General features: G+C 46.8%; 1 protein-coding gene and 1 pseudogene across 1 annotated transcript in view; one reads left to right on the forward strand and one right to left on the reverse strand.

The window, feature by feature from the left end:
- nwd1 (NACHT and WD repeat domain containing 1) overlaps positions 1 to 15,955 on the reverse strand; it is a 66,468-nt gene that overhangs the window by 39,327 nt on the left and 11,186 nt on the right. The window contains exons 5-8 of the mRNA XM_078221350.1: positions 10,539 to 11,817; positions 6,623 to 6,826; positions 2,851 to 3,010; positions 1,669 to 1,786 (exon numbers count right to left, since the gene is read on the reverse strand). Coding sequence (XP_078077476.1) covers positions 1,669 to 1,786; positions 2,851 to 3,010; positions 6,623 to 6,826; positions 10,539 to 11,817 — 1,761 coding nt within the window. The remainder of the gene's footprint in view (positions 1 to 1,668; positions 1,787 to 2,850; positions 3,011 to 6,622; positions 6,827 to 10,538; positions 11,818 to 15,955) is intronic.
- On the forward strand, positions 4,276 to 4,495 carry LOC144499335 (U2 spliceosomal RNA; annotated as a pseudogene).

Genomic DNA, 15,955 nt, shown 5'->3' on the forward strand with positions numbered 1-15,955 from the left:
TCCTCGTGTCTGCGTGGGTTTCCTCCGGGTGCTCTGGTTTCCTCCCACAGTCCAAAGATGTGCGGGTTAGGTTGATTGGTCAGGTTAAAAATTGCCCCTTAGAGTCCTGGGATGCATAGGTTAGAGGGATTAGCGGGTAAATATGTGGGGGTAGGGCCTGGGTGGGATTGTGGTCGGTGCAGACTTGATGGGCCGAATGGCCTCCTTCTGCACTGTAGGGTTTTTAAAAAAAAATGAACTGGCAACACTCTGGGAAGAACTAGTGTTGGTCATTGGACATCCCAGCCATCTCCAGAGTCAAGGTTCTGTGGGATACAATAATGGTGATAAGAAGCTGAAACTAATGGCCTGGATGTGTGACAACAACTTTGCTGAGTAGAGCTATGGTGACCATCGTGTTCAGTGGGCAATGAACAGCAGTTAGGCAATATTCCTGCTTGAAAGCTGGTTGCTGCTGCAACAGTACAGATCACATCCACAAGGCCTGTGACAGCGTTTACTAGTGCTGATAGTGCTGGTCTATTAAACATGTATGAATTGTATTTATGCGGTTTTTGTAAACATTGATGTATAAGCTATCTGAATGGTTTAGGTGTGATCCTGAATGAAATATAATAGAACATGAACTAAAGTTTATTTATTAGTCACAAGCAAGACTTATGTTAACACTGCAATGAAGTTACTGTGAAATGCCCCTGGTCGCCACACTCCGGCGCCTGTTCGGGTCAATGCACCAAACCAGCACATCTTTCAGACTGTCGGAGGAAACCAGGGCACCCGGAGGAAACCCACGAAGACACGGGGAGAACGTACAAACTCCACACACACAGTGACCCAAGTCAGGAATCAAACCCAATGTCACTGTGCCCCCCAATAAATCAATCAATTTGAAATGTTGAGATGTTGCAATCAACCCATAGAATCATGGGGCGCGATCTTACCTGCCGTTCAGACCAAGCTCCCCCTGCAGCAAGGTCGGAGAATTTGGCGCTCAGCCAAATCTCTGTTCACTGCAGTGGGATGGGAAAATCCTGCCAGCGTGAATAGTGATAAGATCCCAGCCATAGAGTAGCGCAGAATGAGGCCCTTCGGCCCATCGTGTCTGTGCTGGCCATCAAGCATCTATCTATTCTAATCCAATGAATCTGAAATGATGAGAGGGGTGTGGAGGGATATGGTCCAGGTGCAGATCAATGGGACTAGGCACAAAATGGTTCGGCACAGGCAAGAAGGGCCAAGGGTTCTATGGTTCTAAATGTATATTGAATAAAGGCACATAAGAAATCATTAAACAAACCAAGCAAATTACACACACATATACATATGCAATCGCACAAACACACATATACACACACACGCCTACATATACACACAAACACATACACACATATATACACAAATGTACACACACATATATATCAAATATATGTGTGCACACATGTATACTCTACACATAGATCTCAGGATACCCAAAGCCCTTATAGCCAATGAAATCCTTTCAAAATATCGTCACTTTTGCAAAGTAGGAAACACAGCCACTAATTTACAGACAAACTGGAGATTGTGCATTATCTCATTCTGCAATCTACTGAGGGTCTCAGGTAATCAGTGGCATTGCCCTCTCTCACACAATGTTAGAACATAGAGTGTGTAAGACCACATCCTTACCAAGAACCTCCTGTTTCAGTTCATCAATGCGCCCCGCATTCAGCAACTGGTGCGGCAATTCACTCAGCTTACGCAAGTTCACAAGATCATCCCCAAATTTCAGTGGCTGTGCAGAGACCTAGGCCAAAAAAATGTTCAATTCATTCCTTAGCACAACACTGAGACTGGATTGTGTGTGCAGCTGGTATTCCCATTCCTGATCACTATCCAATGATCACTAGTGAGGAGGGAATATGTGAGGGACCAGGGACCAGCTCTGATGCCTCTATAGTGGAATAGCCTATGATCACTCACACCCAATGGGAAAGGTAACAGAGAGCTGATATATGCCTACAGGACCTCATCTCAGTCAGAGTTGAGAATGTTAGCAACTGAGCCATGGCTGACTCCATAATTGGTGTGAGTTGGCTATCCTTCTGGCCCACAGGACAGTCACTCTGTGCATGTGTAGTATGAGTGATCACCTCAGGTAAATGGCTCTCAGTGAAAAAATGCTGACACCTTCACTCAGTTTCATGAAGATCTCCTACAGGTAATTCAGGATCATTGTAATAAGTCCCGAAATAGGGAATTAGGGAATACCCCACTCAGTTCACATCATTCTGCAGAGCAGGCAGGATCATAGATAAATAGGGGCATTAACCTCTTATTAACTCATTTCCTTCCTTTCAGGGGGGAGAGGTTCTGGACTCGCTGCATGTGGTATCAGCTTGAGCAGAAAGGCCTGCATGCATGTGCACAGGCTCACGATACCCAGCGGGGGCAATTCAAGAATAGGTAACTCTTCTCTTACCACCTCACCTCACTCTCTCTCGCACCCATCAACAGAAAATAAAATAAATGGAAAACCTTGGGATTTGAACTCATAGCCATCTTGCTGAGAATGTTACTATCTCAGCCAAGCTGACAGAGTCCAGTGCCCTGTAATACTGACAGGACCTGGCACATAAAGAGCAGCTATTGCATGTTCATGGGTGCAGGGCACATTTCTCAATCCCCTGATACTCACTGAGCCACAGCTGACACTGCTGGGGGCTGCAAAACATGGAGAAAGTGCATCCGCATTGACACAGTGACAGGAGGGATGGGAACTGAGTGTATCCTCAAACCAAAAAGATTTTATTCCGTGACACAACTCTGTGACTAACTGGCCATTCAATGATCAGTCTGGCTGAACATTACCTTCCTGTTTGCAGTCAGTGTCTCCTTCAGCAGTGGAAGTGTGATGGTCTTTCTCTTCCCCAGACTCCATGTTCCCTTGAAAAAATCGGCTAGTACTGCATGGCGTTTGGTTTTTTCCTTCGTTGTGAGATAGAGCTCGTGTACCACCTCCACAAATTGCCTGAAATGAGTACAGTAACCATTTTGTTTTTGTGGCAGTTGGATAACTGACGCGTGCATCTCTGTGGTTAAGTTTTAAATTGTAGAAAATTGTACATAAATACAGGTTCAGCCTGTCTGAGCTGGAGGGTACATTTATCTTATCCTGGGGGCATGGCCCTCAGAGCCAAGTACTGCAGACCCAGTCACAGGTGAGTTTCTTGTCGACTCCTTAGGGGTTAGACTCTGCAGGCTTATCTGGAGCTGAGAGGGGAGAGGTTTCAGCAATCACCCACCCTGCTCTTGCCCCCCACACTCCCCCCACCCTAGGGTAGGCCAGCCCAGCTCAGGGCTTGAGTTACTGGGTTGTCCCCTTTTGCAGGGCTCCATAGTAATTTAAGACAGAAGTGTCAAACTTGGTTTTCCATTTTAAAAATGTTGGTTTGGGCTGGTCGAGCACCCACAGTGATCACAGTGCAGGTCATGGTTAGCAACAACTAACATTACAAAGGTATTACAAACAGGCATTGGCCCCCGGTTTACAAAGACAAAGGACTTCCTATGCCTTATTCAGCTGAAGAAGGAGTGACACTCCAAAAGTTTGTGCTACCAAATAAACCTGTTGGACTTTAACCTGGTGTTGTGAGACTTCTTACTGTTATTCAGCTGTACGCAGTGGATACTGTAGAGGGTCCAATGTGGGTGGTACACAGGTGGCGCAGAATGGTTGTTGAACACTGCCTCCCGCTCTGAATATTTCAGATCACAACACAGTTACATCTCTGAACCTCAATCTTTAAATGGCGATGACATGATAAATGGGGAACTAATTTCATGATTTTATCCCTCACCCAACATTGTACAAGCTGATTTGTACTGTCCAAGTACATTAGGGTAGTGAGAATATGGGGGCTAAATAGTGCAGTGCTCTGACCTATTTAACCAATTGGATGTTCAGAATGATTGAAAGACTTGCTAGTGTAGAGAGAGAAACTATTTTCTCTGGTGGGGCAGGGGAGTCCAGAACAAGGAGCCAAATCCCTAACGTTTGAGCTCGGCTTTTAGAGGTGAAATTAGGAAGCATTTTTTCGCAAACAGAGCAGTGGAAATCTGAAACTCTTTCCATCCATAAAGGATGGGAGTCAAGTGGAGCTTTCAAGACTGAGATGATTTTAGTCAGGTACACATCAAAGTTGGGTAAGCGGAGCTAAGGTACAGATGCGCTAAGATCTGACTGGATGCTGGAACAGGTTTGAGGGCCTGTTCCAATGTTCCAATTCATGAGTTTTCGCTTCTCGGCCTTTTGGCTAAGATCAAGTGTAGTATGGTCGGCAGCCCATGGTCGGCCGCACTTGGTTGAGGTCATTAGGTTACACTGAAGCTTCATATGTTTCATATGAAGCAATTTTTTAAAGCGGCATCTCGGCCTTTTGGCTAAGATGCAAATGAGCTCAAGTCTTGGAGGAGGAACCTCCCCCTTCTCCAATCAGCTTGGCTCATGTAGATCAGGCCCAGGACAGGGTGGTTTGGTCGCTTGCCCTGTCTTGTCAGCCTGGATCTGAAATGTCTCAACTTGTTGAGACTCTGAATTGGATTTGATTTGATTGAATTGGAAAAGTATAAAAAAAAAATTCATGAGTTTGGATACAGGACAGTAAAATGTCCCTTCTATTCATTATTGCCATTGTGTGATAAGCTTTTGATCTTGACTGGTCCAATCGGGGCTTCCCCACAGAGAGAGAATTTTGGAAGCCAAGTGACCCGAAATTCTAGCTGACAGGTATGGGCAGGTGTGGTCGACAATTGACGACAAATTGGCTACACCATTGGGTGAAATTCTATGGCCTCTCCCACTGGCTGGATCTTCTGGTCCTGCTGAAGTCAATGGACTTCTGAACGGCTCGCTGGCTTTTCCAGTCCCACCTCCCTGTGACAGCAATCCCCCAGGATCGTACTCGTACCTCTGACAGTGCAGTCCCTCAGTACCACACTGCTGACACAACTGCATTCCTTCAGTGCCATACCTCCAAAAATGTAGCACTCCCTCATTCTGCCCCGTGTGTAGAATGGATAACAGATTTATGAAGGCAGAAAATTATTTTTGAAGAATGAAGAGGAAATCAGTGTTAGAATGTAACTGATGACCACTTTGATTGGATGTAATGCGACCAATGGGAACAAGATGTAAGGGTCAGCTGACCCAGTAAAACATGGAACAAATTACATTGATGTAATAGTCAGCTGACCAGCTGATTCACTATAAATAAGGAACTATGGAGAATTGTGGGGAGCTTGGAGTGGCCCAGGGTGAGGCTCCAAGTTTGGAGTAATGATGTTTCTTTATTAAACCCTTTTTTGATTTATAAATTGGAGTAAGTTTTGTTGTATTTTCATTAGCTGCATTTTGAAGAGTTCCTTCTGCAGAAGCAATCCGCATTATAATCGAGGAGGGAATGTTGGGAAACTGGATTTGTTTTCTTTTCAGAAAGCAATATTGAGAAAACTGACCCACACAAATTGTCCACTGTGTCAAAATGGTTCCAAATAAAATAAATAGGAAGTTCAATGTGAAGAGAATGAAAGATTTGTATTAACATAGCAATTTATGCGATCACCAAATGTCTCCAAATGCTTGAAGTACTTTTTGAAATGTATGTGTTCTGCTGTAGAAAACATGGCAGCCAATTTGTGCATAGCAAGCTCCTACAAACAACAATGAGATAATGACTTAGGCAGCAGGGAGGTTATGATGGAGATGTATAAAATGCTCGTTAGACCACAGCTAGCGTACTGTGTGCAGTTCTGATCGCCACACAATAGGAAGGATGTGATTGCACTAGAGAGATGCAGAGGAGATTCACCAGTACGTTGCCTGAGCTGGAGCGTTTCAGCTATGAAGAGAGGCTGGTTAGGCTGGGGTTGATTTCCTCAGAGCAGATAAGGCTGAGGGGGGCATGATTGAGGTGTACAAAATTATGAGGGACATAGATAAGGTCGATGGGAAGAAACGTTTCCCCTTAGTAGAGGGGTCAGTAACCATAGGGCTTAAACTTAAGGTAAGGGACAAATTTGATGAAAAACCTTTTCACCCAGAGGGTGGTAGGATCTGGAACTCACTGCCTGAAAGGGCAATGGAGGCTGGAACCCTCACAACATTTAAGAAGCATTGAGATGGGCACTTGAAATGCCATAGCATCCAAGGCTATGGACCAAGTGCTGGAAAATGGGATTAGAATAGGTAGGTTCGTGATGGCTGGCATAGACACAATGCGCCAAAGGGTCTATGGGCGGAATTTTTCCATCCCGCCTGCCACGGTAATCGTAGCGGTCAGGATCAGATAAAGGTTGACCTCGGGCGGGATCTTCCAGTCCATGGCTGGACAATCCCATCCTATGACTCTATGTCATCTAAAACACAGCACCTCCATCAGTGTAGCACTTTCTCACTCTCTGGGGTAACCGTCTTGATTTTCATACTGAAGCCATGGAGTGAGACTTGACTGAGAGGAAAGGCTGCTAACAACTGGGCCACAGCTCGCATAACACACAAAGGAGAAAGAATGTGTAAAGAGCACAGCACAGCTGAATTGTTGGAGAGGGAACGCTGACTCAGAACAGAGACACAAACAGTTACCGGTGATAAAGTCCGAGGACTGGGAAACCATCTGCCTGCCTCTCTACCAGGTACTCTCCGATGTCATATCGAAGCCGTGTCCACAGTAATGGAGGGAGGCAGATGATGTCTTTGTTCGGAGGTGACCAATATTGGTAGATGTCACCAAGCACTTCATCATCCAGTGACAGGATCTCCTTTAGCTCTGCCTCTGATAGCCCATTCCTGCAATAACAATGTGCCACATTGTAATAAAACTATATGGGGTTGGGAATAATATATTACACTGTAATTAATCAATAGATTATAAAGAGAATTTACGTTTATATGGCAACTTTAGTGTAACAAAATACAACAAGGTTCTTCACAGGGGCATTATCATCGAGCCACATCAACAGATGTTAAGGTCAGATGACTAAAAACATCTACCTCGTTCTGTTCCTGCGCTGTTTCTCTGGTTCCCCACAAGGATCAATCCTTGCCTCCCCTCTCCTCCTATTTTTCATATCCATGTTGCCCCTGAGCGACATTCAGAAATGTAATTTTAGTTTTTAAACTCGATCTCACCACCACCTCTCTCAACTCCTCCACTGTTGCTAAATTATTTGACTGCTTATCTGAACATCCAGCCCTGGGTGAGCAGCAGTTTTCTCCAATTAAATATTGGGAAGGCCTGAAGCCATTGTTTTTGGACTCCACTGCAAACTTTGTTCCCTAGTCAAAAGCGGTAAGTTTTAAGAAGTGTGCAAAAGGAAAGAAGCTTGGCTTCATTGGTCAGAACATTGAATACAGGTGTTGGGACATCTTGTTGAAGTTGCACAAGATTTTAGTAAGGCCACCCTTGGAATACTGTGTACAGTTCTGGTCATCCTATTATAGGAAGGATATTATTAAACTAGGAAAAGTTCAGAAAAGATTTACTAGGATGCTACCGGGACTTGACGGTTTGGGTTAAGGAGAGGCTGGATAGACTGGGACTTTTATCCCTGGAGCGTAGGAGGTTAGGGGTGATCTTATGAGGTCTATAAAATAATGAGGGGCATAGATCAGCTAGATAGTCAATATCTTTTCCCAAAGGTAGGGAAGTCTAAAACTAGAGGGCATAGGTCTAAGGTGAGAGGGGAGAAATACTAAAGGGACCAGAGGGGCAATCTTTTCACACAGAGGGTGGTGAGTGACTGAAACGAGCTGCCAGAGGTAGTCATAGAGTCATAGAGGTTTACAGCATGGAAACAGGCCCTTCGGCCCAACTTGTCCATGCTGCCCTTATTTTTTTTTAAAACCCCTAAACTAATCCCAATTGCCCGCATTTGGCCCATATCCCTCTATACCCATTGTACCCATGTAACTATCTAAATTCTTTTTAAAAGATAAAATTGTACCCGCCTCTACTACTACCTCTGGCAGCTTGTTCCAGACACTCACCACCCTCTGTGTGAAAAATTTGCCTCTCTGGACACTTTTGTATCTCTCCCTTCTCACCTTAAACCTATGCCCTCTAGTTTTAGACTAGTAGTAGTAGAGGCGGATACAATTTTGTCTTTTAAAAAGCATTTAAACAGTTACATTGGTAAGATGGGCATAGAGGGATATGAGCCAAATGCGGGCAATTAGGGCTAGCTTACTGGTTTAAAAAAAAGGGCAGCATGGACAAGTTGGGCCGAAGGGCCTGTTTCCATGCTGAAAACCTCTATGACTCTAAGTGAGGTAGATGTTGGGGGGAGAGATAGAGAGGGAATTCCAGAGCTTCAGGCCTAGGCAATTAAAGGGTTCAGTGATGGAGTGATTAAAATTGGAGCTGCGCAAAAGGCCATAAAAAGAGGAGATATCTGAGATGTTGGAGGAGATGAGGATGTTTGGGAGGGGCAAGACCTTGGAGAGAGTTAAAATATAAAGATAAGAAGTTTAAAATTGACCCAGAACCAGAGTAGGTCATTGAGCACAGTGGACTGAAGCTTGGTGTGACTTAAGACACCAGCAGCAGAGTTTTGGACGACCGAAGATTGCAGAGGGTTGAATGTGGGAGAGCAGCCAGGGGTGGGTGGGAATAACCAAATTCTAGAGGTAATGGAGGCATTAGGTGAGCTGAGATGGGAGGATATCTGGATCCTTGTGGGACAGCATAGTTAAGAGTGTGGGAATAGGAAGAGAAGATATTGCAAGTGATTCCCGGGTCACGATTAGATAAATCAGAAGGAAACCAGGTGAGAGCAGTGGATGATGATGCTGTAAGGAATGTTATACTGCTGTCCCTGGGCAACACCACCTGGAAGCACTGTCACAACATCCGCATGTGTGGTGATGATATCCAGCTCTATATCATCATCGCTTTGCTTCTCCCTCGCCTAGATTTTCACTCCCAAGGTGGGTAGCTCCAGCCGTGAAAACTATAGAGCTCAGCACATCTGCTTCAGAAGGAAGCTCCCTGAACAGCAGGATCCTTCTTCTGGGGTGTTGGGGGGTGGTTGGGGGTTGCGGGGGGGGGGGGGGGGGGGGGGGGAGGAGTGGGGGGGATGCTCTGTCCTCCCAGACTTTGTCTCGGTTGTTTTCTTAAATATCAGGCACTCTAGCCCTCATTCCTCACACTCTCTCATCCTCCCACCCACTCCCCGGAATTAATAGTTAATTAATTAATGAATTGTCAATTGCTCAGGGGCATAGGTTGAGAGTGAGAGGGGTAAAGGTTAAAAGCGATGTGACGGGTACGTTTTTCACACTCAGGATGGTAAATGCCTAGAACGTCCCTTTTTCTCAAACAGTGCTGTGGGATCTTTTGTGCACCCCCACCCCAAGAGTGGGTAGACAGGGTCTCAGTTTAATGTCACAACAGAAAGACGTTACCACCAATCATGCAACAGACAGCCTGGATTATGTTCCCAGTTTCTGGTGTGGGGCCTTGTCCCATTACCTCTGTCTCAGAGCTGAGAACGATTCCACTGAGATAAGGCCGTGATTGCTATTGGCAGTCCAGCTGCCCATTGAGTCTGCATCGACTCTCCGAATGAACATTTACACATTTACCATGGCTAATCCACTTAACCGGCACATCTTTGGAGTGTGGGAGGAAACCGGAGCACCCGGAGGAAACCCATGCAGACATGGGGAAAATATGCAAACTCCACACAGACAGTCACCAAGACAGGAATTGAACTGGTCGCTGGCACTGTGAGGCAGCAGTGCTAACCATTATGCCACTGTGCCACCCACGGCAGGAAACTGCAGGATTTTCCATTCATTCTGGTGAGAATGCATTGTGGGGTTGGCTGAACTTTGCACTCAGCTGTCAGTTTGGACAGGCAATGCTTGCAACTCAGTGACAGGAGGAAATTCATAAACTCCATCCTAACGGAATAGGGCATCACCGTCAAATTGAAGCACTCCTGAGGCAGGAGAATAAAGCTCACTGTGGATTTCCCCATTCTGCTCCCCCAGATCATGCATAACATAGTCTGGGTACAAAGAGAAGCTTCTCTGCAGGAAGAATACATCTTTAGCCTGTTCCCTATCATACACATGTGAATGTCTGGGAGTTTCCTCATGGCTTCTCCCATTTCTCCCATTGGGGCGGCACAGTGGCAGAGTGTTTAGCACTGCTGCCTCACAGTGCCAGGAACCCGGGTTGAATTCCAGCCTCGGTTGCTGTCTGTGTGTCCCCGTGTATCCCCGTGTCCACTTGGGTTTCCTCCCACAGTCCAAAGATATGTGGGTTAGGATGATTGGCTGTGCTAAATTGAAGCTAGTGTCAGGGGGATTTACAGGGCAAATATGTGGGTTTGCAGGAATAGGCCCTGGGTGGGATTGTGGTCAGTGCAGACTCAATGGGCCAAATGGCCTTCTGTACTGTAGCGATTCTATTAAGTTGTGTGTAGATTTCATTGTAGTGAAACAAACCAATTCTAGTGACTCTTGCCTTGCAATGGAAAGTAGTTTGACCAACCTTGAGCAGGCGATGTAGCCCAGAGCGTGTGATACCAAGACTTTGCCATGCTTTTTCTCTAGACGTGCATACAAAAATCGCACAGCCTCCTGTGTGCCCTTAGCGATGTAGAGCTCAGAAGCTGGCACATAAGAGCTCCACCTCTTGGCTTCATTGAAAGACAGCTTGAGCATGAGAGGCTGTCCACACTGCCTGAAACTCTCCAGAATGAGCTCCTGCTGCTCTTCTGTAAGCTTCCTCCTCACTGTGGCCAATAGCATGTCAATCACCTGCTGGCCATGTTCACAGGACAGGGGTTCCACCTTGAAGTAGCACTCTTGGCTTGGAATGGCTTCTTGGAGGACATTTAAGATGTTGCATTCCTCGGGTAAGGTCGAAATGATGAGGTGAACCTTTGGAGGGCATTCCTTTGGCAGCCAGTGGAGTCTGTGAGCTCCATCATTGGAAGACAGTTGGTCCAGGGAGTCAAAAATAAGGACAAGGGCCTCCTTATTCTTCTTGGACACAGTGCTTAGGAGACTGTGGAAAAACCGGACTAGCTCATTGTAAGAGTTAACAACGTGGGCCAAAGGAGGTTTGAATTTGAATGCCAGGCACACCTGGAAGCAGACACTTTGCAACACTGAGTGGATCTCTGAGCTCTGCGCTGATGTACCCAGCAGCCTGGTGACCACAACAGTGCCTTTACCAAGGCTTTTCCTGACCTCCTCAGCAAGTTTTGACATGATTGCTGTCTTCCCAGTCCCTGAAGGACCATGGATAACCAATGGCCTGTGGGTGCAAATGTTCTGCAGTTCAATGCTTTGGCAAATGCTGGCAAGGAGCTGGGCTCGCCCACAGAAGATGCTGCACTTCTTTTGGCAGAGTGCCATGTGGTGAGCCAACTCTTCAAACAGCCAATTGATCTCATCCCGGGCATCATGGCAATCCTTGACCCTGCTGAGGATCTGCTGCTTGATGTCCTTGACAAAGCTCTGGCACAGGTTATTGAGATATTCCCCGTGAGCTTCACTTTGCTCATCCAACGCTCCATTCGACCATTGCATTTGGTGTACATGGAGGTTCTTTGAATATTTGGTGATGATTCGGCTCTTTAAGCTAGTGAGAAGTTCCTGAGCCTCTGTGTCGATGCTCCCATTATTTGTAACATCAATAAACTTGTGAAATTGTTCCTGGTCATAATGATCCTGGATGTTGGGAACATCACGGATGAAGATTGAAAAATGCACCTCCCTTTCTCTTGTATCCTGAAGGCCCTGGTCAATCTCAAACTCAGTGACTGTAACACAAGAGGGCAAAGTGACCATCACAAGGACAGAATGATGCTGGACAGCAGCAACTAGAGTCCAATCAGTGAGAACGAGAGAAAATGGAGTCCCAATTTCACCCAGATTACCCTGCACAAACTGGGTGGGAATGTGGTTAAAATGGCAGTTGTAGGGGATGGTGGGAGTGAGGTTCCTGAAGTATTCCCAACTAAATCTGTTTTTACTTCCCAGAATACATGTAGGAGATGGTAAGCAGCAGGCAACAGGTACTCACTTGAGATTCTAATGTCATAGTCATATAAGACCCTGCCACTACTTCCTCAAGATATCCATGAGTCACTAAACTCAGCAGTCCATACAGAGGGAGCAGGGAGGGCAGTAGGGACAAGGGTAAGTTAATTTGTTTGCTTTTGTGTGAGCATTCCTCATTCAGCTAGATCAGGGGTTCCAAACTAGATTCTGCGGCGAGTGGAGTTGGGGCCATGGGAGTCCAAGAGGAAGATGAGGTGGGTGTGGGCGAGGGTGTGGGCGAGGGTGTGGGCAAGGGTGTGGGCGAGGGCGTGGGCGAGGGTGAGGGTGTGGGCATGGGCATGGGCGAGGGTGTGGGCGAGGGTGTGGGCGAGGGTGAGGGTGAGGGTGTGGGCGAGGGCGAGGGTGAGGGCGTGGGCAAGGGCGTGGGCGTGGGTGTGGGCGAGGGTGTGGGCGAGGGTGTGGGCGAGGGTGTGGGCGAGGGCGAGGGTGAGGGCGTGGGCAAGGGCGTGGGCATGGGCATGGGCGAGGGTGTGGGCGAGGGTGTGGGCGAGGGTGTGGGCGAGGGTGTGGGCGAGGGCGAGGGTGAGGGCGTGGGCAAGGGCGTGGGCGCGGGCAAGGGCGAGGGTGTGGGTGTGGGCAAGGGCGTGGGCGAGGGTGTGGGCGTGGGTGAGGGCAAGGGCGTGGGCGTGGGCGAGGGCGTGGGCATGGGCGAGGGTGTGGGCGAGGGTGTGGGCGAGGGTGTGGGCGAGGGTGTGGGCGAGGGTGTGGGCGAGGGCGAGGGTGAGGGCGTGGGCAAGGGCGCGGGCGAGGGCGAGGGTGTGGGTGTGGGTGTGGGCAAGGGCGTGGGCGAGGGTGTGGGCGTGGGCGAGGGCAAGGTCGTGGGCGTGGGCGAGGGCGTGGGCATGGGCGAGGGCGTGGGCATGGGCGAGGGCGTGGGCATGGGCGAGGGCGTGGGCGAGGGAGGATTGATGAGGATGAGAGTGGGTGAGAATGAGTACGGAGGAGGGTGAGTGTGGGTGTGGAAGAGGGTGAGGGTGAGTGAAGGTGAGGGAGGGTATGGGGAAGGCAGTATGTGTAAGTGGGTGCTCCCATTAAAAATGACAAAAAGGTGAGTCTTGAAAGTATTTGTTGAATAACAGAACATTTTTGTTATCATAAATGTACACATATAAGACACAGAAGAATCTTTTAAGTTTGTTTTTGTATGTTTGTACCTATTACACAATAATAAACATTCTTTGTTGATTAATTTTTCAATGTAATAAGAATGTTTCTTATGGGGTCCTTCAATATTCCTGGGAGGCCAAAAGGATTCTGTGGCTGGAAAAGTTTGGGAAACCCTGATCTAGATTAGAACTGTGTTGTATTTTAACTGTAACAAATCAAGGTAGCCTGGGTTCAGTCATTAATAATAATTAGGAGGACAGTATTAAGGAAACTAATGGGGCTGAGGATATTAAAGGAGTTAGCTACGGAGATAGTGGATGCACTGTAATAACCTTCCAAGAATCCTTAATTCCAGAAAAATCTCAGGATTGAAAAACTGCCAATGTCGCACCCTTATTCAAAAAGGTAACTATAGTCCAGTTAGCTTAACATCTATTATTGGGAAAATGTTAGAGTCCATTATAAAGGATGTAATAGCAGAGCATTTAGAAATGCATAATATAATCAAGCAGAGTCAGCATGGCTTCATGAAAGGGAAATCATGTCTGACAAATTTATTAGAATTCTTTGAGGTGATAACAAGCAGGATAGATAAAGGGAAACCAGTAGATGTAATATACTTGAATTTCCAAAAAAGCATTCCATAAGTCACTGCATAAAAAGTTAATTAATAAGATAAGAGCCCATGATGTTGGGGGTAATATATTAGCATGGATAGAGGATTGGTTAACTAATAGAATATTAGAGAGTTGGGATAAGAGGGGCATTTTCAGGATGACAACCTGTAACTAGTGGAGTGCCACAGGGATCAGTACTGGGGTCACAATTATTTACAATACATATTAATGACTTGGATGAGGGAAGTGAATGTACTATTGCAGAGGATGCAAAAATAGGCAGGAAAGCAAGTGGTGAGGGTGACACAAAGGCTGGGATTTTCCAGCCACGCTTGCCCCAAAACTGGAAAATCCTGCCCAAGGTCAACAGATCTTTGCATGGTCCATGCCCTGCCTGCTATGATTCCCGTGGCGGGCAGGACAGGAAAATTCCCCCCAAAGAGTCTACAGAGGCATATAGACAGGTTAAACTGGGCAGATGGACTATAATGCACGAAAATATGAAATTATGCACTTCGGTGAGAAGAATAAAGGAGCTGAACATCATTTAAATGGAGAAAGACTGTAGAAAGATATAGAAAGTCTCACCAATGCCCTGTACAGTTGTAATAAGACTCCATCCCCCTTGCGGGGGGGCGGCACGGTAGCGCAGTGGTTAGCACTGCTGCTTCACAGCTCCAGGGTCCCGGGTTCGATTCCCGGCTCGGGTCACTGTCTGTGTGGAGTTTGCACATTCTCCTCGTGTCTGCGTGGGTTTCCTCCGGGTGCTCCGGTTTCCTCCCACAGTCCAAAGATGTGCGGGTTAGGTTGATTGGCCAGGTTAAAAATTGCCCCTTAGAATCCTAAGATGCGTAGGTTAGAGGGATTAGCGGGTAAATATGTGGGGGTAGGGTGGGATTGTGGTCGGTGCAGACTCGATGGGCCGAATGGCCCCCTTCTGCACTGTAGGGTTTCTATGATTCTATGAATAAAGGCCAGTTTACCTTCCTAATCACCTGCTGTTCCTGCATGCTAAGCTTTTGTGATTCATGTGCAAGGACACCCGGTTCCAGCTGTACTGCAGCATTCTGCAGTCTCTCTCAATTCAAATAATATTGTTTCTCTATTCGTCCGGCCCAAGTGGACACCTCACATTTTCCTACATTGTACTTCATCTGCACATTTTTGCCCATTCACTTAACGTGGACGGCACGGTGGCAGAGTGGTTTGCACTGCTGCCTCATAGTGCCAGGACCCGGGTTCAATTCCCACCTTGGGTCACTGTGGAGTCTGCGCATTCTCCCCGGGTTTTCTCCAGGTGCTCTGGTTTCCTCCCACAGTCTGAGGTGTTAGGTGTATTGGCCATGCTAAATTCTCCCTCAGTGTACTCGAACAGGTGCCAGAGTGTGACAGCTAGGGGATTTTCACAGTAACTTCTTTGGAGTGATATGTAAGCCTACCTGCGACACTAATAAATAAACTAAACTAAAGCTGCAGCACAGAGGGATTTGGAGGTTCTCGTGCATAAATCACAAAAAATTAGCATGCAAGTTCAGCATGTAATAAGGAAGGCAAATAATTATTGACCTCTATTTCAAGGGGAACAGAATATAAAAATCAGGAGGTCCAGCTAAAACCATACAAGGCACTAGTTAGACCACACCTGGAATGTTGTGAACAGTTCTTGTCCTCTTATCTAAGGAAAGATAAACTGGCATTGGAGGCAGCCCAGAGAAGGTTCACTAGGTTGATCCTAGGTATGGAGGGATTTTCTTATGAGGAGAGGTTGAGTGAGTTCGGCCTGTACTCATTGGAGTTTAGAAAATTTAGAGGCAACCTCATTGAGTCATATAGGATTCTCAGGTGCCTTGACAAGATAGATGCTGAAAGGTTCAGGGGTCTTGACAGGGTAGGTGCTAAGCGGTTGTTTCCCCTTGTGCGAGAGTCTAGGACCAGAGGGCATAATCTCAGAGTAAGGGGATTGCCCATTTAGGACAGAGATGAGGAGAATTTTGTTCTCTCAGAGGGTAGTAAATCTGTGGAATTCTTTACAGAGGGTTGTAGAGGCTGGGTTGTTTAGTATGTTCAAGACTGAGATAGACAGAGTTTTAATCAATAAAGGAATCGATGGTTA

This window comes from Mustelus asterias, chromosome 9 (assembly GCF_964213995.1).
Source record: "Mustelus asterias chromosome 9, sMusAst1.hap1.1, whole genome shotgun sequence".
In the NCBI taxonomy this organism is placed as follows: Eukaryota; Metazoa; Chordata; class Chondrichthyes; order Carcharhiniformes; family Triakidae; genus Mustelus; species Mustelus asterias.